This window comes from Enhydra lutris, unplaced genomic scaffold, assembly GCF_002288905.1.
Source record: "Enhydra lutris kenyoni isolate GAN:26980312 unplaced genomic scaffold, ASM228890v2 scaffoldscaffold55, whole genome shotgun sequence".
NCBI classification, from domain to species: Eukaryota; Metazoa; Chordata; class Mammalia; order Carnivora; family Mustelidae; genus Enhydra; species Enhydra lutris.
Genome location: NW_019154139.1, coordinates 14867981 through 14885422, shown reverse-complemented (window position 1 = coordinate 14885422; position 17442 = coordinate 14867981). Strand labels below are relative to the sequence as shown.

Here is a 17442-nt window from a genome sequence, read left to right as displayed (position 1 = left end):
TGGTGATGAAGATAATGGTGGTGGTGATGATGGTGGTGGTGATGTTGGTGATGAAGATGATGATGGTGGTGATGATGGTGATGAAGATGGTGGTCATGAAGATGATGGTGATTATGATGGTGACAGTGGTGATGATGGTGATAGTGAGATGATAGTAGTGATAATGATGATGAGAATGGTGATAATGGTGGTGGTGATGGTAGTAGTGGTGATGATGGTGATGATGGTGATGAGAAAAAGAAATAGGGCTAAATATTTATTAAGCACTTAGGATATACTAGACTCCCATGTGTTTTAAGTGACTTATATGCATGACTTCTTTTAATATTATGAGGTAGGTACTATTATTATCCACCCAACAAATCCATTAGGTGATAAAAAATCTCCATTTACTGAGAGGTTAAATAATGCATCCAAAGTCACACAACTAGTTAGTGGCAGATTGGAGGCTCAGACTTAGGCAGCATGTTTCTAACCACCACACACACACACACACACACACACACACACACACACACACACACTGCCCCTCCAGGAACAGGACAGTGAATGAGGCATAACCTCTTCCCTTTGAGGCTCAGTGGGGGAAGCAGACAAGAAACATGACAGAATCAAGCAAGTAACATGTTAGACTTTATTAGCAGGTATTGTGGGTAAAAGGGGGAAGAGGAGATTCTGACTGGGAGCATCCTGGAGGGCTGCATGGGAGAAGTAGCACTTGATCACAGCCTTAAAGGTCCTCAGTAGTTGGGAGAACGAGGGAAAAGGCACTCCAAGATGAGAAAACAGGAGCAAAAGCAGGAAACCTGGAAGTGTCGGTTTAGCTGAATGATGCTCCAAGGAGGTAGTTAGCCCAACCAAGGTCAAAGGTGTCCCAGCATCTTGGGGAATGGGCCCAAAACATGGACCTTCTCTTCTTCACTCCCTTGCGGGTTTTCTTATTCTGAGCTTTTTTTTTTTTTTTTTAAGATTATTTACTTATAAGCGGTGGGGGGGAAGGAGCAGGGGAGAGGGAGAGAGAATCTCAAGAAGATTCTGCACTGAGCACAGTACCCAATGGGGGGCCCAATCCCACGACTCTAAGATCATGACCTGAGCCAAAATTAAGAGTCGAATGTTCAACTGACTGAGCCACCCAGGTTCCCCTGTCCTGAGCTTTTATACTAGAGCTTAGAGAAAGACAGATGGAAAGATGATACTCCAGTCTGACATGGATGGAAGGTACAAGAAAGAAAACATATCACCTTAGTAAGCTTATTATTCTGATAATGCCATGTAGCTGTAATTCAAAATTCAGAAACTACAAACAAGTTGGAAGGGAATACCACCCACAGTGCCACTAGGGAGAGAAATCCTTAGTCAACATTTTGGGGGTTGTTGGAGGGGGCGTGGTTTTCATATTTACTTTATGCAAAGTTTTTAAATAACATAATCCTGATCTCACAGTATGCAATTGTGAGTTTCACTTTTTTTCTACTTGCCATTTTAACAAGAGGGTTTTTTTTCATGGTATTACAGATCTGTGCAAACATTTTTAATGACCGCATAAGTTTTTTATTTTATCATATGGATATACCAGAATTTGTTTAACCATGCTGTTATTTTTAAACATATATTTCTTTGTCAAATTTTGGATCCCATAAATAAGGATTGGATGAAAATCCTTGTGCGTAAGGATTTTTGCTGCATTTTGGATCCTAACATTGGGAAGGATTCCCAGAAACAGAATTACTGAACTGAGGGTAAGAAGCATTAACACCTTGGCTACATAATGCCAGATTGGACTTGGAGCCGACCGTGGCTGCCCTGGGCTATCTCTAAAAAAAAATGGTAGGGGGTAGGGTGGAGAGCACAGGCTTTAGAGTCAGGTGGACCCAGGTTGGACTTTTGTCTGTGCCTCAATTTCCTTATCTGTAAAATAAGATATCTCAGCCTTGACATTATTGACATTTGGGGCTCGATTCTTTGCTGTGGGGACCGTTTGTAGGAGGGTTAGCAGCAGCTCTAACCTCCACCCACAGGATGCCAGTAGCGGGCCCTTGGACATGACAACCCAAAATGGCTCTAAGCTTTGCCAAGTGTCCTCTGGCAGGCAGAATCCATTTGACTGCAGATCACTGCTATAAAACTGATTACTATCATGCGTGTTTTGCAGAACACAAGAGGATTAGGAATAGTGCACGCAAGGTGCTGTCTCAGCGTCTGTGGCACAGTATAGGGGCTCCTGTCACTACTGTTCGTAATGTGACAGTGACATTTCCCATGGCTGGATGCTACAGAGATCACACCCAGGAGAACACAGGAGATCAGCTCCGAGGCCACACCTGGCTCTAGGAGTCTCTCGGTCTTTGGTTCTTTGGCCAAAAACACCCAGCGGTTTCCCTGTCCACTCCTTCCAGCGGTCACCGTGCATCCTACTACTTAGGAACAGAATTACTTCTCAAATTTTCCTGATAGGAGCCTTTCTCCCCTCACTGTCCCCCCACCACACACACACCCCTACTGTTTGCAACTCATCTTTCCTCCTGGAGGATTGTGGAGGCTATGCTGAGTCTGTTACTGGTGAGCCCAGGTCCTTCCCCCTGCACATCCCTGGGGGTGAGGGAGCGCCCCTCAGACCCTGCCACCGACATGCAAACTCACCGGAAACCCAGCACATCTGCAAAGTTCACCCAGTGGTTTTCAAGGCTCCCCAGATGGTGTCTCATGTGTAGCCCTCCCTTCTTCCTGCCCTGCTGGGGCTCAGCCTGTGGTCTTGGTCTCCCATGAATCTTCATGAAACCTCACCCCTTCCCCACCCGTGGCTGGGGCCACCGTTGAGGACCCTGACATCACAGCCAAGGGGCAAAACTGGGAAGTGTGCAGTTCCTTCCAGAGCTGCTGGCCATTGGGCCTGTCTGCCATAGCCTCTGTGGCTTGTCCCCACCCCGCACCCACAGAGGATGTGGTTACTGACAGGTGCCGGTTACAGATGGGCTGAGCATTGCTGCGCAGACTCTGGGTGTGGCCAAGCCAGCCATGACCTCGGGAGCTCCTAATGGGCTCTTGATGCCACCAAGGAATGAAGACCCCCTTGTCTCCTGCCCTCCTGAGGCAGAGACCTCCAGAGACTGGGCTTCTGTTAGTTCCAGAACCAGCCTCCTGCCTCCGTCATTGCTGATTACTTGCATGCCCCTCCAGACCCCTTCTCTTAGGTCAAGTATCTTCTAAGAGTGTGCATGGCCATCTGTGCGGGCTGACCAGCAGCCACCACCCCCTCCTGCAGACGGTTCGGACGCTGAGACCCCTTAGCCAGGAGCTCCGCTCTGCCAGCAGAGGCAGACCCATCTCCTGAGTCCCCCACCCTGAAATCCACAATGGCATATATTTGGGGAGACTGGGGATTTAGGCCTCAAACTCTTCACCAGAGTTTTTCAAAGGCCACACCCTGACATAGATCCTAGAAGAAACTGGGGTGTACTGGCTAAGAACATGAGCCCTGGCTGCCTCGTCGGAGTTGCAGCCTGCTACTTCCTGCACGACACTTGGGCCAGTTGTCTCTTACCTTGATTTTCCCATCTCTGAAGTGGGTTTATGTCCCCTCTGGCTCTTAGACAATTAAACCGGAAAGTGTATAAATGGCCTGAGACATGTCAGGTTCTCCATATATTGTGGTTTCCGCTCCTGCTGCCACTACCCTCTACTTCATGTCCTCCTCATCAGAAGATGCACAGCGTCGTCATTGTGTCTAGTCCCAGTCCAGACCTGCCATCTTGTTCTTTCCAGGCTCCTTCTCTACATTCGCCGGTCAGGCTCTCTTTACCAGGGGTTGGAGCCGCCTCTTATGAGACTTACTGATAGGACTGGCCAGAGGCAGGTTTCTGGCTTCCTTTTTCTCCTCCCTCCCAAGGAGCCATGTTTCTAAAAGATGTAGAGAGAACAGGGAAGAAGAAGCAACTAAGGACCTAAGTGGACCCCCAGAAGACACCTGGAATGCGCAGCTTTTTAGCATATGTTCCAAAAAAATCAACTCCAGCACAAAGCAAGTTAGGCACTGGGTCAGGACACCGACAGGACTGTCCCCACACGTCCGAGGCACCCGACCTCCAGGTCTCACCATCCAGAGAGAAGGGTGAGCTGGCGGGCCCTGAGCCTAAGAGGGCAGCTAATTTCATGCCCACGGCATGCCAAGCCCTTCCTCATTTTGTCCTGAACCCTCATAACCACCAGACGGAGGCAGCTTATTACCCGAGGCTGAGTGACTTACTGTTTTGTGCACCAATGAACGGCAGAGTTGGGATTTGAACTCCTTCTCTTGACTGTGAGCGCTGGTTCTCCATATTTTCCATCTGCAGGTCCCCTGGGGGTCTTTCCAGGCTGCCTACCTCTCACAGATAATTTCCTTCTCTGATTCTTTTTTGGAGTTTCTTGGGCATATGTTCCCACCTGTGGAAAATGGAGAGAGAAGGGTCAAGCTCTGAGTGAGGCATGGTAAGAGGCAGAGGGGTGCAGGGTTGCCACCCTCGCTGTTCTCTGTCCAGCCCCTGCATCTGCTTGCTTGTCCAGATATCAAGCTTGGTAGGTTGTATCCTGGTTCATTTGGCCTGTTAAGGCCTCAGGACTCTGACAACATGGAAGTTTCCTTTCCTCTGAAAAGTCCTCTCTCAGAAATAGTGGCCACTTGGAATCTTGTCTCCAGAAGGACATCTGTACTCAGTGTGTAAGAGCTCTGTGATTGATTAATCATGTCTGCCATGGACGTGGACTAGAAAGGGGAATATTTGCTATTTCTGCCCTTGGCTGAGACCACATCTCCGTAGTTGATTCCCCTAAAGGGGGGGTGAATGACCCTCTTGTCAATATTCTTTGAAGGAAGTGGCCCCACCTTCAGACTAGAAAATGGACTTTGGGCCTTTGGAGGAGAAACTTGTGCCTCTCACTGAGCCTCACTTTCTTGGGTTTGGGTTTGAGGTCAAAGTGTCGTGTTAAAAGGTACGGGTGGATGGCAGAGAAGTGGTGGTCTCTGCAGGCCTGGTATCAGCTGGGCAGTGAAAGATGGGGAATGGGGGGGACAATCTCCCTCCCGGACCAGGGGCTGCCTGGGTGGGGAAGGGAGCAATAAATTCCAGCAGGAATTAATGTTTCGGTCTTGAGCCTGAAGACAGAATTCCGTCTTCTTCAATGTCTTTTCTGCTAAGGCCTTCAGCTGATTGGATGAGGCCCACCCACATCTTGGAAGAAAGTCTGCTTTCCCCAAAATCTACTGATTTAAAGGTTAAAATTTAATGTGAAAAATACCTTTACAGCAACCTACAGCTTAGTGTTTAACCAAATAACTGGTCACCATAGCCTTACCCAGTTGACCCATGAAATTACTCATTACAGTACCTCAGATGAATGTTACTTGGAGTGTGCAACACATTCCACTGGACGAGTGGAACAGGGCAGCACATTCAATAACATTGGTCATGGAGTGATCCTTTTAAATCCAATTTTAATTCTATTTGCTTCAAGAAGAAAGGCTCCATTTGGTATGAGCCCCTAACACTTCTCTAACATGTGTTATTTAGAACAACAACAACAAAAAAAAAATTTGGACCAGAATTCAGCTACGAATTAATTATACTGGGGCACCTGGATAGCTCAGTTGGTTAAGCATCTGCTTTTGGCTCAGGTCGTGAACTCAGGGTTCTGGGATCGAGCCCCACATCAGGCTCCCTGTTCAGGCAAATATTCCCCTTTCTAGTCCAGCAGGGATCTTGCTTCTCCCTCTCCTCCCCATTCATGCTTTCTGTCGCTCTTTCTGTCTCTCTCTCTCAGATAAATAAAATCTTTTAAAAAATTAATTATACTGGGGCGCCTGGGTGGCTCAGTGGGTTAAAGCCTCTGCCTTCGGCTCAGGTCATGATCCCAGGGTCCTGGGATCGAGCCCTGCATCGGGCTCTCTGCACAGCAGGGAGCCTGTTTCCCTTCCTCTCCCTCTGCCTGCCTCTCTGCCTACTTGTGATCTCTGTCAAATAAATAAATAAAATCTTTAAAAAATTAATTATACTATTTTGTTTCCATCAAATTAACTTTTATAGTGATCTTCTGTTTATGACAAGTGATACGATCTTCCAATTATGATAAGTGACAGAACATTTCCTTTTTAGATACCCATAATTTTAAAAAAAATCTAAATGAATCCATCTGAAGTTAAGTAAATCATGGCACAGGTGGAACTTGGATACAGCTGTGCTCATGAAGGTAGCATATAAACAACCAAGTTTGGGAAACACCATCTTAGCCTAGAAAAGTCAGGACTTCCGGGCCCAGCCAGCCTCCCCACAGGAAGGTCCTCCCTGTGCGGCCAACCTGGGGGCATACATTTGGTTGGATGAAGAGAAGGCTGGTTTCCTTCGGAGAAAGCAGGAGAAAGACTAGAGCGTATCCCAGGTTTGCTAGTGCAGAGTAGAGTAAGACAGAACCCCTGTCCTCAAGGAGAGTGGTTCAGTGTGGGCATTCTGGAGGCAGACTGCGTGGGTTCAAATCCTGGCTCTGCCACTTGTGACTGCTACGTGACCTTGCAGAGTTATTTGACCTCTTTCCTCATTTATGAAATGGGTTTATAAAGGTACCTACTTTAGGGAGATGAATTGGGGTATTTAGAACTGTACCAGTACACAAGTGTCGTTTAAGACAGTTACTGCCATTGGGAAGGACCCACAAGGAAATGGCCGCTCTAACACAGCCTCTACCTGCTGTGCTAAGAAAGTACAGTGTGATACACACACAGGGGAGTGGGGAGATTCCAGGAGGATCTCCTGGAGAAATCAATATATCCGCTGATACCTGGACGGTTAGTAGGCATTAGCCTGGAGAAGAGGAGAGAGAGAATGTTCTGGATAAAGGGAATAGCCTATGTGCAGTCTCAGAGGTCCCAGAGGATCACCGCAGTTGAATGAGGGAGTCCCAGCATCGGAAACTCTTCAGAGGTCTTCAGCACATCTCTGCACGTCATGGCTGCCTGAAGGATCTTAAATCTTACTTCTGTCCGCAGGTGACCTGGTGTCCCGAGCAATGCACCACCTGCAGCCCCTCAATGCCAAGCACCACGGCAACGGCACTCCCCTGCACCACAAGCAGGGGGCGCTCTACTGGGAGCCGGAGGCGCTGTACACCCTTTGCTATTTCATGCACTGCCCGCAAATGGAATGGGAAAATCCCAACGTGGAGCCTTCCAAAGTCAACCTCCAGGTGGAAAGGTAAGACCGGCCTTGGCTCCGGGTAGCCGAAGAGAGGATCTCCCCTCTGGCCGCCGCCGCCTTGCGGTGGGTGGGGTGGCACAGGGGTGCGGGAGGGGAGCGATGCTGGAGGTCAGAACTACACATTTCCCAGAAACTCACTGGAGGGGTCCAGGTGGGAACTTTGTGCCCCGAGGGGGTGTCTGAGACCCAGGTGGGGTGTTTGACATGGGTTGCTTAGGGTTGATGCTGAGCAGGATATAAACGGCCCGGGTCAGGAAGGTGGTTCCGCAGATTGCAAAAGGGTAAGGGGCTCTGCTGTGCAGGGTTGCGTCCTTGTGAAGGCAGCTACGGGAGATGCCAGCTCCTTGGGGGGAGGTGTCTTCATTTCCTCCTGGCTGCCCTGGGGACTCCCGTGGTGGGGAACCATAAACACCTGCTCAGCAGAAGTGGCCCCTGAGGGTACACGGGAGACTGGGCTTGCTCAAGCAGAATCCTCCAGGGAAAGGGAGGAAGGGAAGGCTTCCTGGAAGAGGACACTCCCTCTGACCCAGCTTCTGTCCCTCCCTAGCACAGTCCCTCCACTTTCCCGTGCCTCAGCTTCCCCATCTGTAAACCAGCGGCTGAACTCAGCACTTCCCAGCTCCCCTTCTATCTGGAAAACTCCCTCTCAGGGGCAGGTTGTCAGAAACCAGATGTGCCTGGGGGCATCCCTCTTCCCCTGGGAGTCCATCTCCCCACAACGCCTCACAGATCAGTCCCTTTTACTCCAACTGCTCTAGCAGCAACCCATTTATCAGAAGACTGGTTAAGAGAGTGGGCTCTGGGATCCAGACTTCTGGCTTTAAAACCTGGCTCTTCCAATTAAATGCCGGAAAAGGGCAAGGGGCTTGGGAAAGTGCCTTAACCTCTCCGTGCCTCAGTTTCTTCATCTGCACAATAGGGCTATGAAAGTAAATCCTGCGTAGGGCTGTCGGAAGGCTGAGTGACTCAAACAGCAGCCAGCACACAGTGAGTGTTCGCGCTCGTGGCTGTCTTCGTAGACGCTATCTGCACGTAGGCGAACAGCTCCCAGTTTGGGCTCAATGTGGTTTTCTCTTCTCTGTTAAATGGTTCCACGCAGTTTTGAGATGCTCCCTGGTTGTTTTGCTGCTGCAGGGACGGACTGGGGCTTAACTGGGCTCCCTTCGAAACCCACATTCTCCTGGCTTTCATTTCCGGGAAGAGAACGGAGCGTGAGTTAGAGAATAGTTGCTGAGGTTTTTGTTCTTGTTTTGTTTTTAAGAACCCGAGTGAGCGTGAGGATTTCAGTCCCGCCTGGAGGTTGCTTCATCAGACCTCCCGCTGTCTAAGCGAATCATTGGGCGCCCCATACCGGTTCTTATGTGCCGAACACACCCACCTTGGAGAGGGGACCAAATGCTCATTGTCCCTGGGCAGATTAGGACCTCAGCCCGAGACACCAGGAGTGCCCCTCCCTGCAAGTGTGCAGCCTTCGCGCTGAGGGAATGGAAGCCAGCAGCCTCGGCCCCTGGGCCATCTAGCTCTTTGGCCTCCGGCCCCCACCAGCCTGTGCAACAGTGTCTCTGACTCACCCCCCACCAATGTGCGCATGACCCCCAGGGGACCCCCCCCTCCATCTCCAGCCAAGTGGTGCCTCCTCTGAGATCCAGAATCTTCTCATCCTGCTCAGCCTCAATTTCCCCATCAAGTCTCACACACCCAGACTGGTTCTTCTTCTCGTAGTACCTTATTCTTTTCTGGGTAACACTTATCGCAACTTCCTGAGGGCAGAGAACACATCTGTTTTGGTGGCCGCTCCACGCCTAATGCCAAGCTTCACTTCACGTCTGGTGCCTAGTGGGGAGTCAGTGAGTATATGTAGAAAGATCGAGCAAACCATTGATCTGGCTGCCCGTGGAACATTTCCATTTGGGTGTGTTCACAGGCTACCTCAAATCTGAGGTTGCCCTCTTCGCCATCAAACCAACTGTTCATTCTCTCTCCCTCATCCCTAAGAATGTTGTCACCACCAACCCGGTCACCCCTGTCAGAAAACTGGGCCTCGCCCCACACTCCTTCCTCTCCCTCACTCCTTCCTACAGCTAACGGTCAGCAGATCTTACCGATGCTGCGTCTAAGTCGTCTCTCTAATTGCTGCCGCTGTGTGGTCAGGCACCTTGTTCCATCTTACTTCTATTACCGCATCTCATTTCTAAATGGTCTCCCCGAATGTGAGGCTTCATGCTCTCTGAGCAGCTCCATCCTCCTCATGACCACCAGACTGAAACTTCTAGAATGTGGATCTCGTCGTGTGATGGACTCCTTGCCCCCCACTCAGCACAGGGGCACAGCCTATTACATCTTCTATCATGATGCAGCGTCCATCTTCCTTTCTGGAATCCCTTTCAGGGTTCGGAGTGTACCTGGAGTAGCTGTCAGTCTGAGGAGACCATCTGAGGCTTCCAGACTTTCTGGAACAAGATGGAAAGACACATGGGCTTTGAGGGAGAGCAGAGTAAGGAGAACAGGGCCCCAGATATGTTGGGATCAGTTCTGTCTTGATCTTTCCCACCTTCTTTGGTTGATTTTTCAGGGGTCAGAACAAAATGCAAAGTAGACCTTGTCATTTTTGAGTTGTGTTCACTTTGGCTCTCCAGAAAGAGTGTGGATTTGGGAGTGAGATTGACCTTTGGCTTTGTATCCCAGCCCTGCTTCTTCTAGCTCTGAGACCTTGAACAAGCCATTCCTCCTCACAGAACCTCTTTTCCTCATCTGTACATTGAGAATGAGACCAGCCTCACGGGAATGGTATAAGCAGTGAATTCAATATGGCAGCTAAGCCGCCAGTGTCATGCCTGGCATGAGAGAAGCTCTCCTTCTCCCCAGAAGAGTAGCTGGGCGGCTCTAAACTGCTGTTATCGTTGCCCCTACAGAAGCCCGTCTGTGTGTGTGTTCCTTCTAGACAAAAAGCTATTCCTCCCATTCCCTGATGGAATAGGCTTTGGTATTTAGCATCTGAAATCACACATGGAAGGGCTTCAGAGGGGAGAGGACTTCTGTTTTCAGTCAAGTGTTTATACCAGCTCCCTACCAAAACCTCTGAACAAGAATTTTCCAGTGGGAGGTGGACTCTAATTTGGAGTTGTTTATCTCTCTCTTTCTGTCTCCTCACCCCCAAAATCAAAAAACATTTCCTTAACTCTTTGTTTTTATTCTGTAGGGCCATGGTGCTTATATGGTTTTTCACTAGACTATATTCTTCAGGAAAGGGGCTGAATATCATTTGCTTTTGTCCATGCCCAGCCGAAAGTCTGGAAACATTTGTGGACTGAAATCTGGATTGTTTTGTGCCTCAAATCGTCTCTGCTTGTCAGAAAAGCCTTCTTCCCTGGCTGGAGTATTTGGAAGTAGGCCTACAGGCACCATTTTACCCTTTCATGTGGGCCCAGCTCGAGGATTACTACATTTGTTTTGGATAGTTTCATTTTTCATTGTGGGATTTTGAAGAAGCTCGGTGCCAGTGTGAAATGTCTGTAGTTCAAGTTTTCCCAGAGCTTTGGCTACTAGTTCTTGAGCTTCTAAAATCTTGCAGAGCAGTTCTTTGGGTCTCTGGAAGCATATACTGGGACCAGGTCCTGTAAAGAGCTAGAGCTCCAGAGTGAGACAGATAGGCATGAGCTAGACCACACGGAGTACAGACTGAGACTAAAAGTCTGGACTTGCAATCCTGTTCAAGTCAGGTGTTTGCAAATTCAACATGGAGAAGAGAGAGGAGGAACATTCTTTATCAAGGAGAGTCTGATCTTCGTTATCACTGAATTTTGTAGGTGCCAAAGGCAGGTCACTGGAGATTTATGATGCTCTGTGGAAAACAATGCTGACCTTGCATATACCTCCTGGAAGAGAGTAACTTCAGAGTCCATTGAAAGGAATAAATTGCTATCAATTATGGTACCCAGCCTTGACTCCAGCCCATCCTGCTGGCTTGTGACTTAATTTTTTTTCATTCCTTAATTCCATTTATAATAAAGCTCCTTGAGGGAAGTCTACCTCTTATATGTTTTTCTAGAGCCCAACATAGTATTTTGGCACATTATACATTACACATCCTTAACAAGTATTTGCTAGGTTAGTTAAAAATAAATACAAACAATGTCATCAGCAAAGCCTGTTTTGTTTTGGAGCATCAGATGTTTTACAAAGAAATCTTAGCTCAAATGTCATCCTTATTTCTGACTTTCATTCATCCAATATTTCTTTTTTTTTTTTTCTCCTCACTGATTTTTTTTTTTATTAATTTTACTTTTTTTTAAACGTATAATATCTTTTTATCCCCAGGGTTACAGGTCTGTGAATCGCCAGGTTTACACACTTCACAGCACTCACCATAGCACATACCCTCCCCAATGTCCATAATCCCACCCCCCCAACCCCCTCCCCCCATTAACCCTCAGTTTGTTTTGTGAGATTAAGAGTCACTTATGGTTTGTCTCCCTCCCAATCCCATCTTGTTTCATTTATTCTTCTCCTACACCCTTAACCCCCCATGTTGCATCTCCTCTCCCTCATATCAGGGAGATCATATGATAGTTGTCTTTCTCCGATTGACTTATTTCGCTAAGCATGATACCCTCTAGTTCCATCCACGTCGTCGCAAATGGCAAGATTTCATTTCTTTTGATGGCTGCATAGTATTCCATTGTGTATATATACCACATCTTCTTTATCCATTCGTCTGTTGATGGACATCTAGGTTCTTTCCATAGTTTGGCTATTGTAGACATTGCTGCTATAAACATTCGGGTGCACGTGCCCCTTCGGATCACTACGTTTGTATCTTTAGGGTAAATACCCAGCAGTGCAATTGCTGGGTCATAGGGTAGTTCTATTTTCAACATTTTGAGGAACCTCCATGCTGTTTTCCAGAGTGGTTGCACCAGCTTGCATTCCCACCAACAGTGTAGGAGGGTTCCCCTTTCTCCGCATCCTTGCCAGCATCTGTCATTTCCTGACTTGTTAATTTTAGCCATTCTGACTGGTGTGAGGTGGTATCTCATTGTGGTTTTGATTTGTATTTCCCTGATGCCGAGTGATATGGAGCACTTTTTCATGTGTCTGTTGGCCATCTGGATGTCTTCTTTGCAGAAATGTCTGTTCATGTCTTCTGCCCATTTCTTGATTGGATTATTTGTTCTTTGGGTGTTGAGTTTGCTAAGATCTTTATAGATTTTGGACACTAGCCCTTTATCCGATATGTCATTTGCAAATATCTTCTCCCATTCTGTCAGTTGTCTTTTGGTTTTGTTAACTGTTTCCTTTGCTGTGCAAAAGCTTTTGATCTTGATGAAATCCCAATAGTTCATTTTTGCCCTTGCTTCCCTTGCCTTTGGCGATGTTCCTAGGAAGATGTTGCTGCGGCTGAGGTCGAAGAGGTTGCTGCCTGTATTCTCCTCAAGGATTTTGATGGATTCCTTTCTCACATTGAGATCCTTCATCCATTTTGAGTCTATTTTCGTGTGTGGTGTAAGGAAATGATCCAATTTCATTTTTCTGCATGTGGCTGTCCTATTTTCCCAACACCACTTGTTGAAGAGGCTGTCTTTTTTCCATTGGATATTCTTTCCTGCTTTGTCGAAGATTAGTTGACCATAGAGTTGAGGGTCTATTTCTGGACTCTCTATTCTGTTCCATTGATCTATGTGTCTGTTTTTGTGCCAGTACCATGCTGTCTTGATGATGACAGCTTTGTAATAGAGCTTGAAGTCCGGAATTGTGATGCCACCAACTTTGGCTTTCTTTTTCAATATTGCTTTGGCTATTCGAGGTCTTTTCTGGTTCCATATAAATTTTAGGATTATTTGTTCCATTTCTTTGAAAAAAAATGGATGGTACTTTGATAGGAATTGCATTAAATGTGTAGATTGCTTTAGGTAGCATAGACATTTTCACAATATTTATTCTTCCAATCCAGGAGCATGGAACATTTTTCCATTTCTTTGTGTCTTCCTCAATTTCTTTCATGAGTACTTTATAGTTTTCTGTGTATAGATTCTTAGTCTCTTTGGTTAGGTTTATTCCTAGGTATCTTATAGTTTTGGGTGCAATTGTAAATGGGATGGACTCCTTAATTTCTCTTTCTTCTGTCTTGTTGTTGGTGTAGAGAAATGCAACTGATTTCTGGGCATTGATTTTATATCCTGACACTTTACTGAATTCCTGTACAAGTTCTAGCAGTTTTGGAGTGGAGTCTTTTGGGTTTTCCACATATAGTATCATATCATCTGCGAAGAGTGATAGTTTGACTTCTTCTTTGCCAATTTGGATGCCTTTAATTTCCTTTTGTTGTCTGATTGCTGAAGCTAGGACTTCTAGTACTATGTTGAATAGCAGTGGTGATAACGGACATCCCTGCTGTGTTCCTGACCTTAGCGGAAAAGCTTTCAGTTTTTCTCCATTGAGAATGATATTTGCGGTGGGTTTTTCATAGATGGCTTTGATAATATTGAGGTATGTGCCCTCTATCCCTACACTTTGAAGAGTTTTGATCAGGAAGGGATGCTGTACTTTGTCAAATGCTTTTTCAGCATCTATGGAGAGTATCATATGGTTCTTGTTCTTTCTTTTATTAATGTGTTGTATCACATTGATTGATTTGCGGATGTTGAACCAACCTTGCAGCCCTGGAATAAATCCCACTTGGTCGTGGTGAATAATCCTTTTAATGTACTGTTGAATCCTATTGGCTAGTATTTTGGCGAGAATTTTTGCATCTGTGTTCATCAAGGATATTGGTCTGTAGTTCTCTTTTTTGATGGGATCCTTGTCTGGTTTGGGGATCAAGGTGATGCTGGCCTCATAAAATGAGTTTGGAAGTTTTCCTTCCATTTCTATTTTTTGGAACAGTTTCAGGAGAATAGGAATTAGTTCTTCTTTAAATGTTTGGTAGAATTCCCCCGGGAAGCCATCTGGCCCTGGGCTTTTGTGTGTTTGGAGATTTTTGATGACTGTTTCAATCTCCTTACTGGTTATGGGTCTGTTCAGGCTTTCTATTTCTTCCTGGTTCAGTTGTGGTAGTTTATATGTCTCTAGGAATGCATCCATTTCTTCCAGATTGTCAAATTTGTTGGCGTAGAGTTGCTCATAGTATGTTCTTATAATTGTTTTTATTTCTTTGGTGTTAGTTGTGATCTCTCCTCTTTCATTCATGATTTTATTTATTTGGGTCCTTTCTCTTTTCTTTTTGATAAGTCTGGCCAGGGGTTTATCGATCTTATTAATTCTTTCAAAGAACCAGCTCCTAGTTTCATTGATTTGTTCTATTGTTTTTTTGGTTTCTATTTCATTGATTTCTGCTCTGATCTTTATGATTTCTCTTCTCCTGCTGGGTTTAGGGTTTCTTTCTTGTTCTTTCTCCAGCTCCTTTAGGTGTAGGGTTAGGTTGTGTACCTGAGACCTTTCTTGTTTCTTGAGAAAGGCTTGTACCGCTATATATTTTCCTCTCAGGACTGCCTTTGTTGTGTCCCACAGATTTTGAACCGTTGTGTTTTCATTATCATTTGTTTCCATGAATTTTTTCAATTCTTCTTTAATTTCCTGGTTGACCCATTCATTCTTTAGAAGGATGCTGTTTAGTCTCCATGTATTTGGGTTCTTTCCAAATTTCCTCTTGTGATTGAGTTCTAGCTTCAGAGCATTGTGGTCTGAAAATATGCAGGGAATGATTCCAATCTTTTGATAACAGTTGAGACCTGATTTAGGACCGAGAATATGATCTATTCTGGAGAATGTTCCATGTGCACTAGAGAAGAATGTGTATTCTGTTGCTTTGGGATGAAATGTTCTGAATATATCTGTGATGTCCATCTGGTCCAGTGTGTCATTTAAGGCCTTGATTTCCTTGTTGATCTTTTGCTTGGATGATCTGTCCATTTCAGTGAGGGGAGTGTTAAAGTCCCCTACTATTATTGTATTATTGTCGATGTGTTTCTTTGATTTTGTTATTAATTGGTTTATATAGTTGGCTGCTCCCACATTAGGGGCATAGATATTTAAAATTGTTAGATCTTCTTGTTGGACAGTTCCTTTGAGTATGATATAGTGTCCTTCCTCATCTCTTATTATAGTCTTTGGCTTAAAATCTAATTGATCTGATATAAGGATTGCCACTCCTGCTTTTTTCTGATGTCCATTAGCATGGTAAATTCTTTTCCACCCCTCACTTTAAATCTGGAGGTGTCTTCGGGTTTAAGATGAGTTTCTTGTAGGCAACATATAGATGGGTTTTGTTTTTTTATCCATTCTGATACCTTGTGTCTTTTGATTGGGGCATTTAGCCCATTCACATTCAGGGTAAGTATTGAGAGATATGAATTTAGTGCCATTGTATTGCCTGTAAGGTGACTGTTATTGTATATTGTCTCTGTTCCTTTCTGATCTACTACTTTTAGGGTCTCTCTTTGCTTAGAGGACCCCTTTCAATATTTCCTGTAGAGCTGGTTTGGTATTTGCAAATTCTTTCAGTTTTTGTTTGTCCTGGAAGCTTTTAATCTCTCCTTCTATTTTCAATGATAGCCTAGCTGGATATAGTATTCTTGGCTGCATGTTTTTCTCGTTTAGTACTCTGAATATATCATGCCAGCTCTTTCTGGCCTGCCAGGTCTCTGTGGATAAGTCTGCTGCCAATCTAATATTTTTACCATTGTATGTTACAGACTTCTTTTCCCGGGCTGCTTTCAGGATCTTCTCTTTGTCACTAAGACTTGTAAATTTTACTATTAGGTGACGGGGTGTGGACCTATTCTTATTGATTTTGAGGGGGGTTCTCTGAATCTCCTGGATTTTGATGCTTGTTCCCTTTGCCATATTGGGGAAATTCTCTCCAATAATTCTCTCCAATATACCTTCTGCTCCCCTCTCTGTTTCCTCTTCTTCTGGAATCCCAATTATTCGAATGTTGTTTCGTCTTATGGTGTCACTTATCTCTCGAATTCTCCCCTCATGGTCCAGTAGCTGTTTGTCCCTCTTTTGCTCAGCTTCTTTATTCTCTGTCATTTGGTCTTCTATATCGCTAATTCTTTCTTCTGCCTCATTTATCCTAGCAGTGAGAGCCTCCATTTTTGATTGCACCTCATTAATAGCTTTTTTGATTTCAACTTGGTTAGATTTTAGTTCTTTTATTTCTCCAGAAAGGGCTTTTATATCTTCCGAGAGGGTTTCTCTAATATCTTCCATGCCTTTTTCGAGCCCGGCTAGAACCTTGAGAATCGTCATTCTGAACTCTAGATCTGACATATTACCAATGTCTGTATTGATTAGGTCCCTAGCCTTTGGTGCTGCCTCTTGTTCTTTTTTTTGTGGTGAATTTTTCCGCCTTGTCATTTTGTCCAGATAAGAGTAGATGAAGGAGCAAGTAAAATACTAAAAGGGTGGCAACAACCCCAGGAAAATATGCTTTAGCCAAATCAGAAGAGATCCCAAATCATGAGGGGGAGAAAGGGGATAAAAAGAGGTTCAGAAAGAAGAAAAAGGAAAAAAAAAAAAAAAAAAAAAAAAAAAATAAAAAAAGAAAACCAATAAAGAAAAAAATATAAAAAGGAAAAAATATATATATATATTAGATAAACTAGTTAAAAAACGTTAAAAAAGAAAAGGGTAAAAGTTAAAAAAATTTAGCAGAAGAAGAAAAATAAGTTGAAAAAGAAAAAAAATTAAATTAACTGCAAGGCTAAAGAATCATGGGGAGAAAGCCATGAGTTCCGTGCTTTGCTTTCTCCTCCTTTGGAATTCCGCTGCTCTCCTTGGTATTGAAACTGCACTCCTTGGTAGGTGAACTTGGTCCTGGCTGGGCTTCTTGTTGATCTTCTGGGGGAGGGGCCTGTTGTAGTGATTCTCAAGTGTCTTTGCCCCAGGCGGAGTTGCACCGCCCTTACCAGGGGCCGGGCTGAGTAATCCGCTCGGGTTTGCTTTCGGGAGCTTTTGTTCCCTAAGCGCTTTCCGTAGAGTTCCGGAGGGCGGGAATGAAGATGGTGGCCTCCTGGTCTCCGGCCCGGAGGAGCCGAGAGCCCGGGGCCCCACTCCTCAGTGCGCCCTCAGAGAACAGCGCCGATTTACTCCCGTCACCCTGCCTCCGGCCGCGCTCCGAGCTGACCGAGCCTGCGACCGGTTCAAGGTGACCCCGAGCTTAGAGCTTACTCCTCGGCTCTGTCTCTGTAGCCGGCTTCCCTGTTCTAATACCTGT

General features: G+C 45.6%; 1 protein-coding gene across 2 annotated transcripts in view; it reads left to right on the top strand.

Moving 5' to 3' along the window:
- Nucleotides 1-17442, top strand: part of LOC111157627 (BTB domain containing 11) — a 300226-nt gene that overhangs the window by 176748 nt on the left and 106036 nt on the right. For both annotated transcript variants that reach the window (XM_022519208.1, XM_022519207.1), the window contains exon 3: nucleotides 7019-7223. In XM_022519208.1, coding sequence (XP_022374916.1) covers nucleotides 7019-7223 — 205 coding nt within the window. The remainder of the gene's footprint in view (nucleotides 1-7018; nucleotides 7224-17442) is intronic.